This window comes from Hippichthys cyanospilos, chromosome 3 (assembly GCF_059441005.1).
Source record: "Hippichthys cyanospilos isolate Australia breed blue-spotted pipefish chromosome 3, RoL_Hcya_1.0, whole genome shotgun sequence".
Taxonomy (NCBI): Eukaryota; Metazoa; Chordata; class Actinopteri; order Syngnathiformes; family Syngnathidae; genus Hippichthys; species Hippichthys cyanospilos.
The window spans coordinates 25334516-25353662 of NC_142371.1; the positions used below are offsets into that span (position 1 = coordinate 25334516).

At 41.5% G+C, this 19147-nt stretch overlaps 1 protein-coding gene across 1 annotated transcript in view; it reads right to left on the reverse strand.

Moving 5' to 3' along the window:
* The window catches only part of LOC148426491 (ephrin-A3-like), a 77312-nt gene extending 66506 nt beyond the window's left edge, over positions 1–10806 (reverse strand). The window contains exons 1-2 of the mRNA XM_088411954.1: positions 10490–10806; positions 10077–10294 (exon numbers count right to left, since the gene is read on the reverse strand). Coding sequence (XP_088268080.1) covers positions 10077–10186 — 110 coding nt within the window. The 5' untranslated portion in view covers positions 10187–10294; positions 10490–10806. The remainder of the gene's footprint in view (positions 1–10076; positions 10295–10489) is intronic.
* Between the last annotated feature and the right edge of the window lie 8341 nt (positions 10807–19147).

Genomic DNA, 19147 nt, shown 5'->3' on the forward strand with positions numbered 1-19147 from the left:
AAGAAATTTCCTGCTTATTTATCTGATCTCAAATGTAGTAAATCCAATATAAAAGATGAATTAAAACTCAACAGTAAACACAAATGCTAGATTTCTGTTAGCGTTTGAATAGAATTTTCCATTGACTTTAGCAACAGCACTGGCAAGGTTTTGAAAACTAAACATTGATTTTAAATATACAATGAGTGCAGTTTTCTATTTTATAATTAAACTCAAACTGGGGTGTCATTAAAGAACTGAAAGGAGACTTATAGTCATAAAAATATAAAGCAAATAAATGATGAACAAACAGTAAGTAAGCATGCCTTTTTGTTCTCACAGCAAATATTATGACAATCCCAAAAGCAGGTCTTCCCAATCCCCACATAATTTTTTGTGCTTCTAACTTTGTTGGAAAAGTTTGGTGAAGGTCCATTGCCCAACGTCAGGTCCATGAATGAATGCTTGGGTGGCTTTGGACCAAAGCTTCCCAGGGACACGCTCCAAGATCTTGTCGAAAGTCCTCCCAGAGGAGCTGTTCAACTTAAGTTGCAGAAGCCTAACGTTCCCACTAAGATTTGAGCAAAAATTTCCAAGTTTGTTCATATACTGTAACGTGATGTCCTTGAATGAGTCACTTGTTCTCAATTGTCATCCAATCAACTTGCAAATCCAGATTTAATGGCCTTTACATTATTTAAACCTTCTGAGCCGACGTTTGAGTTCAAAGCAATCACAGTTAGCATTGGACATCAATACTTCATTTTCACTGAAGTGCTTCTGATGAGTTCCTCATCAGCACGGGAGGGAATGAAACAGTCAATTAAGACCAAGTAGAGCTGGATTTTTACGACTTTCCTTAATATGCATATCAATGTGAGGGTTTTTTTTGTGTAAGTGTGTGTGGTATAGGACTTGTTTAAGGAAAAGTTAATTAAATGTGACGTAAGGAACGTGCAAAAGCGGATTAATACTTCATGCGTAAAGTTCAAGACAACTAACCGCCTTGACCCAAATTTTTTTTCTCAAATATTCTCAATTTTTTTGTAATCTTTTATAGGGAGCAATTGTCCTTTGCTGAGATATAGGGTTAGCGCACAGGTGTGCCTGAGACTGGCAGTAATAAAAGGCTAGTGTTTTGTTGAGGGGTCTGGAGACTCAGGAAACCAGTCAGTACCTGGTGTAACCACCCTTTGCCTCATCTACTTCGTGAAGAGTTGATAAGGTTGTCGATTGTGGCCTGTGGAATGTGGATCCACTCTTCTTCAATGGCTATGTGAAGTTGCTGGATATTGGCAGGAACTGGAACACGCTGTCATGTATGCCAATCCACAGCATCCCAAACATGCTTAATGGGGGACGTGTCTGATGAGTATGCTGGCCATGCAAGCACTGGGATTTTTTCAGCTTCCAATAATTGTGCACATATCCTTGCAACATGGGCCCGTGCATTATCATGCTGCGATATCAGGTGATATTCTTGGATGTAGGGTACAACAATGGGCCTCAGGATCTTGTCACGCTATCTCTCTGCATGCAAAATGCCATTAATAAAATGCACTTGTGTTCTATGGCCATGAAGCCATACCTCAACCACATTGACTCTATGGACCACTCAATCCACAACATTGACATCAGAAAATCGCTCACCCACATACAACGCCATAAACACTGTCTGTCATCTGCTGGGAAGTGTACAGTAGATCTGGATTCAACAGTGAAGAGAACACCTCTCCTCAGCTAGATGCCATCGAATGGGAGCATTTGCCCACTCGTGTCAGTTACGAGGACAAACTGGAGTCAGGTCGAGACCCCGATGAGGACGATGAGCATGCAGGTGAGTTTCACTGAGACAGTTGCTGCAGAAATTCTTTGGTTATGTAAAGTGACTTTTTTCAGCAGCTGTCTGAGTGGCTGACGATCTTGAAAGTGAACATGCTGGATGTGGCGGTCGTTACACGTGGTCTGCGGTTGTGACACTGGTTTGTTGTTCTGCCAAATTCTCTCAATCGCCTTTGGAAATGGCTTATAGGGACAGAAATTAAAATTTGTATCAGGAGCAAGAGCTCTGGCAGCCATCCATACTGTCAGCATTCCATTTGCACCCTCCCGCAAAACTTGGGACACCCGTGGCATTGTGCTCTGTGATAAAACCGAACAGTTCGGTGTGGCCTTTTATAGGGACTAGTGGAAGGCACACCTGTGCACTAATCATGCTGTCTAATCCGCATCTTGGTGTGGCACACCTGTGAGGATGGATTGTTTCGGCAAAGGACTAGTGCTCACTATCATAGCGGTATCTCTTTCAAGCTCGAGTCCTCTATTAGAGGTCTGGGAGCTTGAGGGTTCTGCGCCGGATCTCTGCTGTTACCAGTATTGCACTCTTCTGCAAATGAACATCAGATGTTGCTCCTAGTATTGGCTGGAGCCATCCATCCAGCCTGGGGGTTCAGTTCCCCAAGGATGACCATTGTTGTCTTTACCCTCCACATTTTCTCCAAGTCTTCCTATGGCCTTTGGTGTGTGTATATATATATATATATATATATATATATATATATATATATATATATATATATATATATATATATATATATATATATGCATTGCGAGACAGAAATCACTGTTGCTTCACGTGCTTAACTTTGCACATTCGCGTATCTGTGACAACCGAGCCCGAGCTGACCAAATGTTTTTTTTTTCATTTGAAAATTTACCTCTCTTGTTCTCAGATAGTAGCGAAAACATTTGTTTAAAATGTACACTCTTCCTTTATTTGACATGAAAAGAGCACTCGAATGTAGCGCATCTTATGGTTAACAAACAAGCTAGTCAAGAAGTAGTAGTTAATCGTCGTCTTGCTCAGTGCATGAACAACGCAGGCTCTAATAGTTTTTTCCGCACCTTTCATAAAGCTAAACATGCATGCCCCATGCATTTCTATTCTACAGATATTTGTTTATTAAAGTGGCTTGGACTGGCTGTGGGGCTGCATATCATTCTCGTGAAGGTGTGGAGAAGATTGTTTATGTTGTCACTTTTTAATGACAGAGAATTTATCTCGGGCTTCCTTGGACAAATTAAACTGGGTTCCACACAAGCTGCGCATACCATAACTGATTGACTTGTATACATATATGGTGTATATAAATGCCATTACATTCTGTGTTTTGCAATGTGTGGGAAAAAGTTGCGTGTGGTGTCAGTGTAGCTTTAAGTCCATTCATTTTCTAAGCCGTTAATCCCGTTAGGGTCATGGAGAGAGCTGACTTTGGGCGAGAGGCGGGGCCCCGGGACTTATGACCTGTCAATCATGTGGCTGACACTTATAAAATAAGTGCTGCAAATATACAAACTAAACACTTTCTCAACTTTGTCTAGCTCAGGACTTGAAATGCAGTTCCCGTAACGGCTACCAAATCACTGACTTATATAGTTTATGTGTTAAATACATTCGTTAATTGCAATTCCACCAGGTGGCTTTAATTATTTTGTTTACTATATATCAGCTATTCATGCCAGCGACGGAATGCTCATCCACTATCCACCACAGATCTTCATTTTTTTTTCCACTCGAAGTACATATTTTTGTGATTCTCCCATGACGTTTTTCTTATGTGAAAAAGATGTTGAGTAAAAGGTTGAGAAACTTGTACTCGTGAATTCTCTTCAAATAAAATGCAATAAATTGATGCCTTTTTCAAGTTCTTCCAAGATGGTGACAGAAGATCCAATTCTAACTCCTCTGCTTGGTCTCAAAGTCTGGAAATCCAGCCGCTAATGACTTTCCTCCTCTCCTTTCCTCGTCTAACATCCAAATTTACTGCGCGCGGAGCAGAGAAGACCACTGCGTCTTATTATGCCAACAGAAGTCATCCATCACACAGGTGTGTTCCCTATTGTCTCTAATTAATGGCGCCCCGGTGAAAGTGTCTGCGGCACGCCACAAGCACACAAAAACTTCCAACGCTTTGCTCCGGAAAACCCAAACAACTCCATAGCTGGTAAGCTGCAAGGCCTTATTATTTGTGACTAATGACCGCTCGCATGGCTGGATCTTTATAACTGCTATGATGATTGCTGAGCTTGTGTGAGTACAGAGGTACTATCTGACATCTAGCAACAGTGCAAAAAGTCCATGATGGATGGCTTGTACATACTAATGCACGGGCAAAAACACAGACGCCACAAGATAGTGTGTGAGTAATAGTCTCCTTTGTGCACATATTCATAAATGTAAATGTTGTTGTGCTAAGTGGGGCTGGGAGACGGATTGTTTGCGGCGCTGTCAGGAGGCTGCTTGATTGGCTTGTTTAATGTCGATGCTACATTTCTCCACGCACAAATCAACACTATTGTGTTAACGGCGAGCGAGAGTGAACAAATGCATTGGTCAAACATGATCAGCATTATTATCACGACCCCCCGTTGCTCTTTGCTTTGCTATAATTAAACATCAAATCATTGTGACGGAGGAAAGGTTAGGTTAGTTAGTTTGTTCAGTGCATCTATCTTCTGACATTTGTCCTCGTTAGGCTTGTGCGGAACTGGACCCTAGCCCAGTTGACTTAAAACAAACACAAAAAAAAAAGACAGAGGAGCAAAAAATGTACTCAAATAAATCAGGCAAAACTTTTACTTTAGAATACAACTCAAGAAAGCAAAATGCAGCAAATGATTAATTGTAAAAAGTTCTACATAAGTGCAAAATACTACTGAAATACTAATGAGTAATTTCATACTTTTCTTGTTTCACTCGTTTCTAAGATCACTACGATAGTACTGTAATAATTTAGAAATGGATAATGTTTGTCCAAGTACCTAAAAATGCTAAACCATCCGCATAAAGGCGCTCGCAATCAAGTTTGTGTTGCCTGTAAAATTCAGTTTACTGTCAAATTAAACATAAGAAAGTGGAGAAAGCAACCAACAACTCACAACTCCTCTAAAACATAATGGGGAACGCCATAGAAAGGATAACAAAGTGAATCTATGAGGCGGTTTTATAAAGTATATTTGAACAAAAATTGTGCTGCAACACATGTAAACAGACATTCACAAACATGTTATCCTTCGTGAAAACTTGTCCAATATTACTGCAAACAAAAACATTTGCTAACCTCTGCTGTTACTTTAGAAAATAAATATCAAGATTTTTGCCAATTTAAATGTAAAAAAAAGCATGTTTTCCTAAACAATTTGAATTTAAAAAGTCATATTTTTTTTAATAAAAGGGATGGAAAATTTGTTTAATTGACCAATTACTTGATTACCTTAATAATCATTTGTTGCGGACTTACATCAGAGTATGGGTGGGCCTTTCCAAAAGTTGGTCCTCTTACATACAAATTGGAAACCAGCATGTGTGACGGGACTTAATACAAAAGCACAAAAAAAAAAAAAAAAAATTTCAACGCTGCCAAATTAAGAGATATCACTAGATAGCCAGTATGCAAATTAGTAAGCTGCTGCATTATTAGCTCTCACACACATCGCGCACACACAATCACAGCGGTGGCTAATTGCCAGGTGGTGGAAGATAATATGCGATTTAACGGACTGATGGATTTGTTTTTGTTTCCGTCACCCGCCAGCGAACAGCAACATCTGTAACAGCCGAAAAAGCAACTCGCAGACATATGCCGGCGCGCACAAGCCATCACGCAACGAAATGCGCCCAGGGACAATGGCGGCGAGTGACTGATAGGCTTTGTGCAAAAGCAGGAAATGAAGCATATTGCCGGACGTGAGCGCGAGTAGGATCTATTTATGAAGCTGCTAATCCTCGCTAACGGTCTGTCTCGCGAGGTTGATGAGAAAGCTCAGGGGGGGTCACAATGCGGATGAGGAGCCTGCAGCTTTTACAGTGTGTTTACCGCGCCGACTGACAGCTACACCGCAGCTTATTATTGGCCTTGGAAACCCTCACGCCGTACTGCCAAGTGAGAGAAACTCTGGAGAGTTCACAATGCCGGCGGCGAGGCTCACGCACGCCAAAAACAACCTTTACAACAAGTGGGTGTTTGGGAGTCCGGTGCGCATATACGACAAATACAGCAAATGGGATCTGCTGTTGAAAAGGGGGTTGAAGGAGCGATATGAAAGAGGAGATTAGAACGCGCGTTCAAGGCCGCCCTCAATGTGTGCTGCACATTCACACCGGTTGCCTATATGCGGTACGTACGAACGGACAGTGGGGGCGTAACAACATTTGAATCAGAAAATCGTCGAATCGAACTGATTTGTTCCACTTTTAAATGATGGCAAATTGAATGGTCCTTTTTAATGACAAGAAATAAAGGCATTGTCGCCTCAAACTCAGACATATTGTATTGAATGGCTATCCCACGAGTCCACCCGAACATTAGTTTATGTATCGGTAAAGGTATCGGTACTCACAATGACAGTCGATACTAGTATTGGCCACTCTCTTGGAATAGTTTTACATTCACATAGTAGAAACGAGACATTAGAAGAACAGGAAAAATTATATCATGGAATATATAAATCTTACTCTTAACTACGCCATGATATATATATATATATATATATATATATATAGGTATTATTTTTCATGGACACTTTACGCCATTGCAGGGCAAGGAAGAATCTTCAAGGAAGACATGAAGATCAGGGATGAGGCAGATCCACTGAGACACAGTGTTCTTTAATTAAGCGCAGTCTTTTTCTGAAAGACGCATACTGAGGGAGGCTACACCGCTGGGAGGAAGATTGGCAGAGAGCGCAGGAATCAGGAGGGTCAGGTTACAGATTAAGCTGCTCTCTGATAGCCTTTGTCTGAGAGCCCAGCGAAGAAAGACACCTAATTACATGGAACTTTTAATAAGACGTATTCAAGTCTTTTGCTCTAAAACCTTTGTGTGTTTAACTATTCCTGCTAGAATAAAAGGAAAGTTAAAAAGGTTTTAAAGGCCACTCTGCTTCTGAGGATTCAATAAAATTGCCCTGCCGTTTCACTGCAACTGTTTGGACTCAAATACAACAGATTAGCTGATAATGACTTCATATAGTGGCCAAAAGAAATTTATTTACTCAAAAAGAGAGTATCAGTCTCTCTTATGCATTTATGAAAACTTATTTAGTAGGGATGCACCGATACCAGTACTGAGTTTCCAGGGGTGCAGTATCAACATTTTGAAAAATAACCCCATATTGTACATAGACGATCCACATAAAAAGCCTGACTTTCAGGTTGAAGAATTTCAAGAAAATAGTACACTTTAAATATTAGTTCAAAGAAATGTGATTATCTCAGCCTGAATAACATTACCGTATTTTCTGCACTATAAGGCGCACCTAAAAGCCTTAATTTTTTTTAAAAAGCTGATGGTGCTCCTTATATATGGATCCATATTGAGATTGGGATCCGTAGATGGGGAATGAAGTGATTAAGTAAGATTTACCTGTTTCTTTTGTGTGTTTACAGTTGAACAAGGTTGCTCATATTGACATTGAGTTATTATGCTATTGAGAGTTTAGAGTTATTATTTGAGTTATTATTGTTATTACTTTGAGTATTACTATATTGTAATTGAAAACATTTTAAAATATGTCATTAATTGAGGGTTCGCCTTATAATCCCGTGCGCCTTATAGTGCGTAAAAATACGGTAATTCAAAAGACCAATGAGGCTAACTCTCCATGGAAATGCCAAACTGCCATATTTAAGATCATCCATAATACTGCGGCTGTCATTGCTTTATGTTGCGGGAAGTGCTGCTGTTTTGGTCAGCAACAGACTCCAATGGCCAACTGCCACTGACAGATACAGACGTTAAATATCGATTTTTTTTTTTTACCAAGTTGGCAGTGAATGTGTTTACTAACTCTTTGACGGTTTATAATATAAAAATAAACATAGCTGCTAAGAACTGAGCTCATTAGAATTTCAGTTATTTTTCTGGAGGGAAATATGAAGCATCAATTTGCGGGGAATTTTTATTGGATTGATATGAACAACACGCCAGGTTAATAATTGAGAAAGTCCACATGTGTTTCCCCCATGCCTAAATTTCCTGTTGTAAAACTCAAGAACGTGACTGATAAGTCTGAAGCCTAAATGCTTGATTCTTTTCCAGCTGAGTTTTCATATTGTTTACATCTTTAATAAGCGCAGTCATAAAACCTGACAGCGCCAGTTCATCTCTTTGTCTTCTGGGTCCAATAAAAACACAGAGGAGGTACAAACAAACTGAAATAGTCGGTGAATAGATCGTGAATGTGCTTCACATGGGCAGATGGAGGACGATTTGTACCTCTTAAAACTAAATCAGATTTTTTACGGATTCTGTGACCTTCCTGGGAACATTATCTTGTTTTTGGTGTCAAATCTCAAGAAAATATATGACGCTAGATGTGTGTTACCCACGAGGATGGAAAAAAGAAAAAGAAAAAGAGCTGCAGCTGAATAACTTAAATGGAGAAAGGGACGAGGGGTGAGAGGATTACGGGGACAACAAAAAGGACAAGGGAGTGAGTGTAGACGCGAACAGGAGGGTTGGCGATGAGTAGAGCGAGCGAGAGAGAGAGAGAACGAGATTGAACAGTGACACGGCTACAACACAATGGGGTCAGCCACGAGGAGCGCTCCTAATTGAAGCAGATAGCGACCACGCCGAGAGACACTCTTGCTCATCCCCTGCATGGCCGAGCGTGGCTGATGCTGAAGGAAAGAATATGGAAAAGACTCAAACTGTGTGTGCGCAAGTGAAATGGTCCAGAACAGGGACATTAATAGTAGACTCGGGCAAAAAAAAAAAAAAGTACAAATGAATGGGAGTAGAGAACCTCTATGTCTCGCTAGATGTCTTCTGGATTCCCTGTTGCATTTCAAATGGATCAAAAGAACATACTGTAGCAAGTTACATACGGTTGAGCCTGGTTGCACGGTGGTAAAGTGGGCATTACATCTGCCTCGCTGCTCTAACGTTCGAGGTTCGACTCATGGGTGGAGTGTGAATGCTCTCAATTGTCCGTAGGAGTGAATGCATGTGTGGAAAATGGCTGCATGACTGCAGAAGAACTTTTAAAGTTGCACAAAGCTCGAGAAATCCAACTGTGTGACTTCATGCATTAGATCAGTAAGCATCACGGGATTAGCAGTACGTGGCTTTTTCTTTGGTTTTTGTGGTGACTTTGTGGTAAAATCAAAAAGTTAGTGAGTTGACTTTTTTATTGTCTTTAAGTTGGGAATTTTCAATTTAGAAAGAACTTGACATGTCTTCTAAATGTTAGGGGTTTCAAAGTTTTGAAGGGATACTAAAATGATTTAGCCATTTTCAGAAGTGCCAATGTCAGTTTGCTTTCGTATTTCATGAACCCTTAATGCCTTTTTAAAAATACATTTTGCCACTTGCTGTCAAATGGCATCGCATATGCTCAGGTAACATCCAATCACGGCTCAGTTTGCGAAAATCACTTGAACCATATTGTGAAAACAGAGTGAGTCGCGATTGGTCGATGTCCAAAAAATACTTTACTTATCAAACTGACAATATTTTCACTTTTTTTCTGCACCAAATGGCTAAATGTGTTCAGGATCCCTTTAATCTTTCTCTTAAGATGCATGGGCGTGTCCTTAAAGAATGTGCCCACAAGTACGTGATAATTGAATGACACAAAAGTCACGCTCCTGTCAGATTGATTGTTTTTCCTTGGGCGTGGTGGTTACTTTTATATTAAATCGGGTATTGGGCAAGAGACAGCTGTTTTCTTTTTTGTTCGATTTTCCAATTGTAACTCCGCCCCTTTATTTTTTTTTTCTACACTTGACATGTTGGATTAAAAAAAAAAAGACAGTTTAAAAAGAACCCCAGAGGTTCTTCCGTATATTTTGTGTCATATGTTGCGACTTGTTCCAAATAAAACTGTTATGCACACAGACACACACATAAAATCACTTCAGCGGGCGCATACCTATAAACCCAAAGTATCCCAGCGGGATATAATAAAGCAGAAAGACCGGGCAGAAAACGAGCACTTTTTTTTATATATATAATAGGGTAACAATAAATAACCTTCTCTTCCATACACACACACTCAGACGCACATAAAGCAAAAACGGTTAAAGGTCTTACTGGATGTTGGAGCTGTTCCAGTAAATGGAATGCCTGCTGATGGACCCCTGGAGCGGGCTGGCCCAGGTGAGAGTCGTTAGCACCCAGAGAGACAGCGGTACCAGAGCCATGCTCTCGGTTCCCCCTCCCCTCGGCGTCTCGGGCCACTCTCACTCTCTCTCTTTCGCTCGGTGCCTTCAGCCCCGCAAAGCTCGCCACTCAAACATCCCAGCTAACGCCTGTCAGACAAAAAAGAGGGCAAATCATTTCGGGTACTTGCCAGGCTGATTGCTTCATGTGTGTTTGGTTAATTAGTGCCGTGAAAATATTGATTGAGAAGTGTCGTGATGTCTGGTGCCACACGCAAGCGCCCATGAACCCATCCTCCACTGTCGTAGAAAAATCTGGACACGGTCATATCTTCACTCACTCACCGGGAAATGCTGCTGCTGAATCCGCCAGAAGAGCGCAGGTGACCGGGGACGCTCAAAGAGGGAGGTCGCTCTTCCTCCGGGCATGGGACGATCCAGAAAACAAGGCGAAAAAGTTGATGCGCGAATGAGAAGGGACTGTCGTCAAAATGATACAAAAGGCAAGTCCTCATCAAGTTGTTTTGTTTGTTTCTCCCGTCCTCCCATCAAAAGCGGCGAAACAATTCATCCCCGGCTCAATCCGACAAGCATCGCTCCCTCCGGTGAGCCCGCCTGCCTCCAGCTCCTCTCCTCCGCGCTTCTCTCTCCTTTTTGGCAGCCGGCGCTCGTCCACTAGGCAGGCTCCGCCCGCCGCCGCCGACGTCACAGGCGCAGTCCTCCAACGCGGTGGCGCAAGTACATCGGGAATCGCCTGGCTGCCACTTCCAAGTTCTTGTCAGCCACTCCACCCATCATCTGCCAGAGACGGCCGACTGCAGCCAAGGGACACATCTGGAGCCCATTTTTCAGCTTGGACACGCCCCTTACTACTCCACACGCGTGCAAGCATGCGTGCGCTCTACAAGAACACACACACATACACAATAAAAGCCGAAAAGACAACTAATTGTCCATTCAATTTCCCCATTATAATGAAATAATTCCACCCCACTCCTTACAAAAAACAAACACCATTTCCGGTCACGCTCTTAATAGAGAAAATAGCACCGTGTGTACTGTATAGATGAATAAACGAGTATGTAAAGGAACAACTGTTAAATAACAATACAATTTAATTGTCGCTATGAATTTAAATTGAGCACAAACATAAATAAATCATCTTGAGATGCAACTAATCGATTACTGTTGATTATTTTGTTGAATATTTGTTGAATCTGTTTAAAAATATGTTTTGCAGTTAAAAAAAAATCCATACTTTTTTCAAAAACAGGTCATAACTTCAAATTAATGAACTAAGATTCAGTTATTGGTTTGGTTCTTAACATGTCAGAAAAGAAAAGTTTTTTCTTTTAATTCACCCCAAATATAATGGCTTGTAAGGGGGACAATCGAAATAGGACATTATTCACTGATGTGATGTTGGAATTCAGAAGATTTGGACCATTTCCAATAAAAAAGGTGTCAAACGATTCAGTTAATTTGATAATCAATAAGTACTCGATTGAGCAATCAATAATTGCGGTGCTAAATAACCAAATGGGAACATTAGACAATTGTACATAATTTAGAAACCTAAGCAAACAGTGACAAAAAATATATATAAAACAAGACAAAAAAAGTAGAGTCTCATGAGATTATCATTCTGTTGAAAGCCTTATGAAATAATAATGAGTTTTGAGGGTTTTTTTTTTAATTTAATGGACAGAAAATGGGCTTTTCAAATGTGCAGTGAATGTTCCATGGTTAAAGACCAGCAGCAGAAAAAACTCAGTCACCTGTGAGATTCCACTTTAACTTTGGTTCCTTCAGGAACAGCTGACCTGAGGCGAGAGTGTCTGAATGGAGCAGCTCAGCTCGGAGAGGTATGCTAAACCATTTAGAGATTTACAAAAACAAAGGGAAGAATCTTAAAATGAACTCCAAAGTGCACAGGCAGTCACTGGAGACAGGCCAGTAGGTATGTACTCCCTCTTACGTGTTCCAGTTAAGACACGATCATCTTTAGTGCCCCCTCACATGCAAAACACAGGAATCGCACTTGAATAAACAGTCAATGACGCTTAAAAAAAAGACATAACAAATGAATAAAGATACTCCTCAGTCATATCCAAATGCTGGGAACATATTTTTGGAAAATGTTCACCCTGGCTCGACTTTCTTAAACGATAGCCAAACCTTGTCCAACATCGCTGTCCCCTGACCTCATAAATGTTCTTCTCAATGAAAATCCCAACAGACAGACACAGACATCTTGGATAAAGTCCTACCCGAAAAGAAATGAAACATTTCTACTTCGGTGCGAGAGCACTAATATTAGTAATGCATGCATTTACTTTTCTGTTTAATACATGCACACATCCACGTTTTATTGAGTCATTATTACACTTGTAAATCTTTCTATATTAAGCACAGTGTTAATGTTCAAACTGTGCATAGTATTATAGAAGCTAACAAAATAAATGTAATTTTTAGTACTACAGCCTCCGCCTTGTTTTTGATGAAACACTTGGGTCTACTGTGCTTTAATGTAGTCATTATGTTGCTACTGTACTTGGAGTATTTTTTGAAGATGCATTTGTTGCAAAGAAAAAAGTTTGGGAAACTCGTACATCGCTTATCTTTCGGGCTCATCATTGTTTACGAATGATTTTTGCGTCATCCGAACGACGCCTTTATCTAGCAACTCTATCTCCTTGTAGGTCGCCGAGGGGTTAGTGTGAAGCTTGGCAAAATGGCTTCCCAAAATGATATATGCCGCATCTGTAAAAGTCTGCCCCGCAAGGTTAGGATGAGCCAACCCGAGCGATTCTTTCATTTACCGTTCCCGTCCAGCGCCTTTCCCACAGGTGCTCGGGTGTCGTGACAGCGAAGGCGACGGCGCGATTCAAATCATTTCCACTCCCTGACCCCCCGCTGCCCTCGGTGGTCAATCCTCCACTCGTTCATTACAGTCTTCACTTTGTCGCGCGGGCCGTATATCCCCCAGTGAGACATTAATGCACTGCCGAGACCCGGTAAAAGCTTGGGTAATTAGCCGCCCCCCCCCGCCCCTCCCTTCCTGTGAGGGAGAGGGCAGACGTGGATGGAGGCAGGAGTGGGCAAAAATAAAAGTTGGCTTTTTGTGTCGCCTGCTGGGATAAAGGAAAGACAGAATGATTTATTGGGTGAAAAAAGAAAGGAACAAAAGGAGAAAGGATGAGACGCCATCGGGGAATCCCGCTGTCGTCGTCGTCCAACGCAAACTTTCTTCGCTCCGTCATTCCTGCTAGCGCTGCTCTTTTGCCTGCTTTGTCTCTGGTGGTCCGCCTGGCCTACCTCCCCTCCTCTTCTTCTTTAATGAGGACTTCTCTTGTCCGCTCACTCCATCACCGAGCGTCTGCGCGGAGCCTGATCGAGTAACCACCGAGAGGCTTAATATTTCATCACCGAGCGCTGGTGGCATCGGAGTTGTGGCACCATCTTAAATCTTCTCCTAGATTCTGATGCCCGTAGTACAACATGAAGAAAATGATGAATAAAAAAAAAAAAAAAGCCGAGAGGTGAGTTTTCGGGAGAAACTTTAACCCGTGTTTTTACAGAGAGAAGACAAGAAAATCGATGGCAATGTCCCTTGGCTGTGTTTTCATATTCAAGCAAAGAAACGTTGGCTTTGCTCATCACAAAGCTCTTAGCCAGAAAGTTGATACTGTACAGTTGAATCTCCTTTAAAAGTCAAAGGACCCCCCAGGTTGTCGAATTTGCAATTTGATCAACGTTTTAGCTTAAAGTCACATAACAACTCAGCGTCGGAACCGCCATAACATATTGAGCTTTAGAAATAAATTGTACCTTTAAATTTTTGATCGATGGTCATGATGTGTGAATTAATCATATCTAGTCGAGTTTATATATTTGGTTAACCATCGCAAAAGAATCTCGAAAGGCTTCACAGGCACATTGTAGACAAAAAGACGGACTAGAAACGTAAAAAATTCATGAACTTGGCACCCATCAGAAGAAAAAAAGACCATTTTCCTTTCAGTATGTAACGTTTGCTGCACATGCAACATTGCACACATAATAACCTCCTTAAACCCAGCCGATTCACTTGTGTTCACACTTGTGTCCATTTTGTCTCAGCAAGACAGCAAAGTTAAATACAGCCCACCCAAACACATGAGTCACTAGAAAGAGCACATGGCTGCTACTGCGCACACTCGGACTTAGTAGTGTAGCTCATGTGAGTCTAGAAACATCGACCAAAAGCAAATGTCCACTACAGTGGACACCAGTAATTTTAGAACATGAATAAGTGGTGAACAAAATGTTTGGGAGCATACGGTTGGACAGAGCTAGTTTATACAGCACAATCATAACAAAGTACATACTATAAATATAAATAAATATAGTCTTGCGCTGCAGAGTTGCTTTTTTTATTTTTTTACCTGCCACCAGGAGGCAATATCCACTGGATTGTGTAAAAGCAGCCATTAAGAAAACAAACTCAATATTTGCAGCCAATGGAGATCAAGGTGAATTGTGAATGGATTTAATGTAGCGGGTGAAGAGGAAGATGATAGCACCCACTAACTTCTGGTCGCTTTTCAATCAGGCTTGTTACCATTATATCGGCTCAGTATTCTATCAACCTGTGTGTGTCTGTGTGTTTGTTTTTTTTATAATATGTTGGTGCTGCTCTCATTTCGAAACATGCAGCCATATTCTATCTGTTTTGAAAACATGGTGATGCTGTAACCAGGCAGTTTGAAAAAAAAAATTCAATAATAACAATCATTTGAAAAACTCGCATGTACCATCTTTCTACATAAATACGATTTGTAGTCCGGTGTGATCTTTACATGACATAGAGGTCCTTTAAAAATAATGTTTGAGGTACAAGATGGGGAATTTTTTCCCAGTTTATTTTACTAATATACTTCTGTCAACAGACAACAAGAACAAACATGAGAAAAAGTTTTTTCATCATGAGTCTAACTTCCTGAATGAGATTCCGAACAGGTCCCTGCTCCCGCGTAACAAACTCCACATCCCTGTTCAATCCTTGCTAACGAAACTCAAGTTGGGCGCCTCGTGTGCAAAAAAAAAATGCTGAAACTAAAAATGCATGACCAGTTTCCCCCCAAAGAAAGCACAGGGGAAAAAATGCGCTCCACCTGAAGAGCACGGTTGATCGACTGTGGGGAGCCAGCTCCGGTTTGCCTTGTAAATATTCTGCTTGGTTACATTTTGACAGAGATTGTAAATCAGGTGCAGGAGGTACCATTTTTCCCCCTCCTTGCAATATCAAAACACTTCTTGCTTTTCCATTTGGTTTTGTTTAAACACACTTGTTTCAGCAAACGCCCCTGTCAATTCTAATCGGGCGCCTCGGACTCGGGCCGCAGTGCTATTGGATTACTTTAGCGTTGGGCTTATTATGAGAAACGAGCTGGTGCTGAGTGCACACGCCGTGACACGGGGGCTCTTATGACATTTTCACCCCGTTGCCGGCCAAACAGCACATCTGTCAATTTTTTTTTTTTTTTCAGAAATCTAATCGCCGCTTTGTCACCCATGTGCAGAGTTCATATCCTTCTCAGAGCCAGGGGAAATAAACAATACACATATGAAGCCGCCATAGGAGGCCGGCGTGTGAATGTAGGCTACATTATAAACTGGCATGCGTGAACTTGGGAGTCTTTCTTAGCTCTCGCTCTGCGTCTTGGCCCGCCTCGCTGTTCACTGTTGTGTTAGTAAATTGTACTGACATACTCGGGCCCCCCCTCCTCCTCACCTCTGCTACTCTCTCTTCATCACGGGCTTTCTCTCTCAGCCCCACTGACTGACACAAATTTTCAATCTCACTGTTTACCTTCCGCCGCTATGCCTAAAACAACACCGGCGCGGGCTGAGAGCCAAGAGAAGGAGGAAGAAGAGGAGGAAGTGAGAGATGGACCAGTGCGGGACAGCGACTTGTGTGGGGAGGTGCAAAAAAAAAAAGAGAGAGAGAGAGAGAACAGGGCTTTCTCTGTGTTTTGGTTTGTGAGGAATCCAAGGGGGAGAGAAGGAGTGAAAGGAGGCGGAGCTGATACTTTTGAACAGTCACGCGAGCACAGCCAACGGGAGGGTAGGGGGTGGCTGGAGGTGATGGATTCGGACATGGGGGGGGGTTGAGAAAAGTTAGATGGGGCGCAGACCATTAAGAGTGCAATGAGATATACACAGCGAGGGGGGAGTGAGAGGACAGCAAGAGTGATGTGTGGCAGCAGTTTTTTTTTTTTTTTATATCAAAGATGGGGGGCACGAGGAGAGAGGGAGCTCAGAATAGATCTGCTCTCAACAGCATGAAATATTGAACAAAAAGGAGCGACCCACAAGAAGGAGGGTGGGAGAAAATAGACCCTCTGATAAAGACAAATACAATTGTGCCTTGTTTGTTGTCGGAGGAAAATGAGAAGACAGCGAGAATAGGGAAGACTAAAAGCGTGTGGGTGGATGGATGGACACACAAATTCACGCACACGTGCACACTAGGGGTGTGTGTTACGGGTTGTTATCCTGTTGAACCTACACAAAAGCTTTCAGACGCTGGGAAGAACATCCAGTTCCAGAATGTCTTGACCTTCCATTGTACTCCGACGGATTCAAAACACCCAGTGCCGGATGAAGCAAAGCAGCCCCAGAACACTACTAAAGCTTTTAATAGTCTCACAATGACTAAGTTACGGTTTTGTATGATATATTATAAGATATCGGCTGCCATGAGCGGCGGCTCGGTGGAGCTGTGGTTAGCATGTCCGACTCATAGTTCAGAGACCGGAGTTCACATCCAACTTGCTCCGGCTTTCTTGTGTGGAATTTGCATGTTCTGCCTGCACTGCAGCATCCTCCCACCCTCCAAAATCATGCATGGCAGATGTCTATTTTAAATCGTCCTTAGGTGTGATTGGGTGCGTGAATGGTTGTTCGTCCCTGCAATGGGCTGCCGACCACTTCAGGGTGTCCCCCGTCCAAAGATAGCTGGGATAGGCACCAGCAAGCCTGCGCCCCTGTGAGGATGAGCGGCTCTTGAAAATGTTGGATAGGTGGCTGCCAAGAAAAGAAATCGTACACTGGCCTTGCAAATCGGCCTGGCAGGGTTGCAGAAAATTCAGATACTGTTTTACATAAAACTATGCATTTGAATGATATTTCTGACTATTCCCATACTTGTGGGGGAAAAAAAGACTAAACACACATCCTAGAAACATTCTCTATTCTGACTGCAAAGCAGGGGGTGAGAATCCCAAACAATAATTCAGGGGCAAGGAGAAGTCAAACTTTTCTTTTTTAACAATATGTTAAAAGATCCCACAAGTATAAACAGAATTTTGTCTAAATAGACTTTTAGTTACAGTATTTTCCGCGCACCTAAAAGCCTTAATTTTTTAAAAAAGCTAATGGTGCGCCTTATAATCAGGTGCGCCTTATATGTGGATCAATATTAAGATTGGTAGATGGGGAATGAACCGATAAAGTAAGCTTTACCTGTTTCTTTTGTGTGTTTACAGTTGAACAAGGTTGGTCATATTGACATTGAGTAATAATGCTATTGAGAGTTTAAAGTTATTATTTGAGTTATTATTGTTATTACTTTCAGTATTACTATATTGTGGTTGAAAACTTTTTAAAATATGTCATTAATTGAGGGTGCGCCTCATAATCCAGTGCGCCTTATAGATGGAAAAAGTTTTAAAATATGTCATTAATTTGGGGTGCGCCTTCTAATCCGGTGCGCCTTATAGTGCAGAAAATACGGTATTTAATCATTTTCTGCAGTAAAAAATAAATATGTCTATAATCAATTTTGATAATGAAATTCTATTTTATGTATAAGTAATACCTTTGCCACTTGACTGAAAATGATATCACATGTAATCAGGGCTCTGTGTGCCAATATCACATGATCAAACCAAGACCAAGGTGACCCATTCAGAAACATGCATTAGGCACTCTGGTTCCCTTTGAGGGATTGGAAATTCAGTGTGTTGCTCAAGTGCGCCATTTGGAAATTCAATGTGCACCAAAAATTGAAAATTGAGCTAGCTTATAATGTATGTTCAAATTTTGGCAAAGGGAACAAGCTAATTTTGCTGAAACTTCCCAGCATGGCTTTGAGAGAATTTGGTAACATACTCTTGAACCATCTTCATCCTTCATGCCTTCGCTTCCACTGCCTGTCTGTGAAATTAGCGACAGCATTGTCCAGGTAACTCCTGGGTAGTAGCTTGTTAACTTCAGGATAAAGTTAGCTTTTGGCGCTAAAGTCAATTTCTATTTGCTTTAATTAATTAGCTCTAATCTCCATTTTATTGTTTCGGGGTGTTGACTGTTTTTATGTCCTTAATTTATTGTTTTAACTATCTTACTTTTTACTCATCGTGCAACCCTTTGAATGGGGCAATTGTTTTAAAGTGCTGTATAAATAAAGTTGAATTGAGATTATGTGTGTGTTACTCTTAGCCTGATACAGTGATTTTGTATTTTTGACCTTCTGGCTGGGTAAAGTGTAAATAATTGTTACATGAGTGAATGTAGCATTTTAAATCTATTCTTGTTCCCTATGTGTTTACATGAAGAGCACACCTGTCTTCTGAAACGTTAGCCCCAAGCAGCATGCTTACAATAAAGTTGTTAGCAGTAGTCACACACATACAGTACACACATATGCACACGGACACAGGCAAAGACATTAAGATGACTTCCATGTGCGTAGAAGAAGGGGGGAATGTGATGGTGTTGAAAATATCACACTTCAGAATGTTTCATCACCACTTGCACAATCCCAGTGTGCACACACACATACACACACACGTGCGCACACACACTGCCTTTGATCTCCCTCCTCACTGATCTGGTCTTCTCCCATGTCAAATATTTAGGCAGCATTTGGCAGGTTTGACGAAAATTACCATGGAGAAATGATTTTATTTATTTAACTCGCACATCAGAAGCTGCGGCAAGAAGCTCATTGAGGAGCGC